Source organism: Cebus imitator, unplaced genomic scaffold, assembly GCF_001604975.1.
Source record: "Cebus imitator isolate Cc_AM_T3 unplaced genomic scaffold, Cebus_imitator-1.0 Scaffold541, whole genome shotgun sequence".
Classification (NCBI taxonomy): domain Eukaryota; kingdom Metazoa; phylum Chordata; class Mammalia; order Primates; family Cebidae; genus Cebus; species Cebus imitator.
This window is the reverse complement of record NW_016107856.1, coordinates 821,630-823,412: the sequence shown is the minus strand read 5'-3', so window position 1 is coordinate 823,412 and position 1,783 is coordinate 821,630. Positions and strand designations below refer to the sequence as shown.

The 1,783-nt window shown below is 50.0% G+C and overlaps 1 protein-coding gene across 3 annotated transcripts in view; it reads right to left on the bottom strand.

Annotated features, from left to right (window-relative positions):
- The window catches only part of FCRLB (Fc receptor like B), a 5,304-nt gene extending 3,521 nt beyond the window's left edge, over positions 1-1,783 (bottom strand). Inside the window, exons 1-3 of one of the 3 annotated variants that reach the window (XM_037733661.1) lie at positions 1,739-1,783; positions 1,433-1,453; positions 821-1,075 (exon numbers count right to left, since the gene is read on the bottom strand). In XM_037733661.1, the coding sequence (XP_037589589.1) occupies positions 821-1,075; positions 1,433-1,453; positions 1,739-1,769 (307 nt within the window). In that variant the 5' untranslated portion in view covers positions 1,770-1,783. The remainder of the gene's footprint in view (positions 1-820; positions 1,076-1,432; positions 1,454-1,738) is intronic. The other 2 variants (XM_037733660.1, XM_017515126.2) reach the window with 2 other exon arrangements.

Below are 1,783 nucleotides of genomic sequence, written 5' to 3'. Positions count from 1 at the left end.
TTTTGTATCTCTGTAGAGACAGATGGAGTTTCATCATGTCGGCCAAGCTGGTCTCAAACTCCTGGCCTCAGGTGATCTGCCTGCCTTGGCCTCCCAAAGTGCTGGGATTACAAGTGTGAGCCACTGTACCTGGCAATCCTGTACCTTAATGAACAAATTATTGTTATTTTTCTTATTCTGTTTTAAAACCCTTTAAGCATCTCGAGAATCAGTTTCTCAGTTGACTCCTGTGTGCACATCTATACATGTCTGTAATAAAATTTTGAGTAAGTGCTCAGTTCAATTGCTGCTTTTTTTCTTTAACAAAACATAATTCACTTTTAATCCTCAGAGCAGCCAAATAAGGGACATACCATTATTGTCCCTTTTTTACAGATGGACACTGAGGCCCAGAGAAGTGTCACACTGTTCAACTGAGAGTAGATCCTCCATCTGCACTCTGTCTGCCAGGGAGACTCACCTTTCCTGCTTGGTGAGTTTCCTTTCCTGCTCACTCCCCTACCCCTAAAGTTCTCTGTCCAGCACTCCAGGTCCTTGGAGCCTTTGCTCTTCTGAGCTGGTCTCAGAAACAAACAGAAATGTTCACACTGTGCCTCACACTGTGGCAGGAGGCTAAAGGGACCTTTGGGGCCAGGCGTGCTTACTGCATCTCTTGCAGAGTGTCATGCAGGTCCCTACCTACTCCAGAGACTTAAGACTGGCCCCAGTGTGGATCTTGTTTCCTGGACCTTGGGACTGACCCAGCGTCCCCTCCTACCAGAGGGCCCGTGTTGCCAGAGGAGACACATGCTCCCCATCCCCTCATGCTCAAACCACTCACCATTGGATACAGAGAGGTGGATGGGATCACTGACTGGTGCTCCCCGTGTCTGGCATCGATACACCCCTGGTGTCTGCACCTCAATGCTCTTCTTGTGAGAGGGCAGAAGTAGGTGGCCCAAGTACCAGAGAGTGCTGATGGGCCGGAGCTCCAGGAGCAGTGGGTGGTATCCATCACACTTCAAAGTTACCCGCTCCCCCTTGAAGATCGTGGTCCAAGGTGGGTGTAGAGACAATATGGGCTTCTCCAGAGCAGCTGGGGTGCCAGGTGGGGTGAGAGGAGGCAGCATGCAAAGAGAATCAAGGTGAGGTGCCCAAAGAAACAGTCTTGAGTTAGGGAAATCTTAGGAAGCCCCAGCTCCCAGGCCCCAGCCCATGTACTAACCCATCCCTGCAGGAGAGGAGATCACATTCATTGGCTTACAGACCATCAGTCCACCAAGCAGCACCCATTTCTAAATACCTTCAAGCAAATTTAGTCCCAGGAGTTGAGGAGAGTGGGAAGAGACACTATCCCAGAGCAGCCAGGAAGTGAGGAGTCTACCTGAGCAGGTCACTTAGGGGGTTGGAGTGGATTTGTAGAAAGTTCAGATGAGGAATGTATAAGACTCACCAGCTTGCCCGCTGCTTGGAACTGCAAAACAAGAAAGAAGGAAGAGGAAGGAGAAGGGGAATGTTGGTGATGAGAGGAAAGAGACTCTTGACAACAAGAAAGGCTGAATGGTCCCAAAACCTGTTTTTCTTCTCCTGCCCCTGGTTTCCCAAGCTCTGAGAAAGCCCCTTCTTCTTCATCCCTCCAAAAATCGATAATGAGCCACTTGGAAACTGAGGATTGGATACCCACCCTCCTCTCCCCATAGCTTGTTCCACCCTATCCTCCACCACCCAAAGTTGTTCTGCTGCCTCACTGCAGACTCACCCAGGAGCAGAAAAGCTGTCAGTGCCCACATGATGGATCTGACTG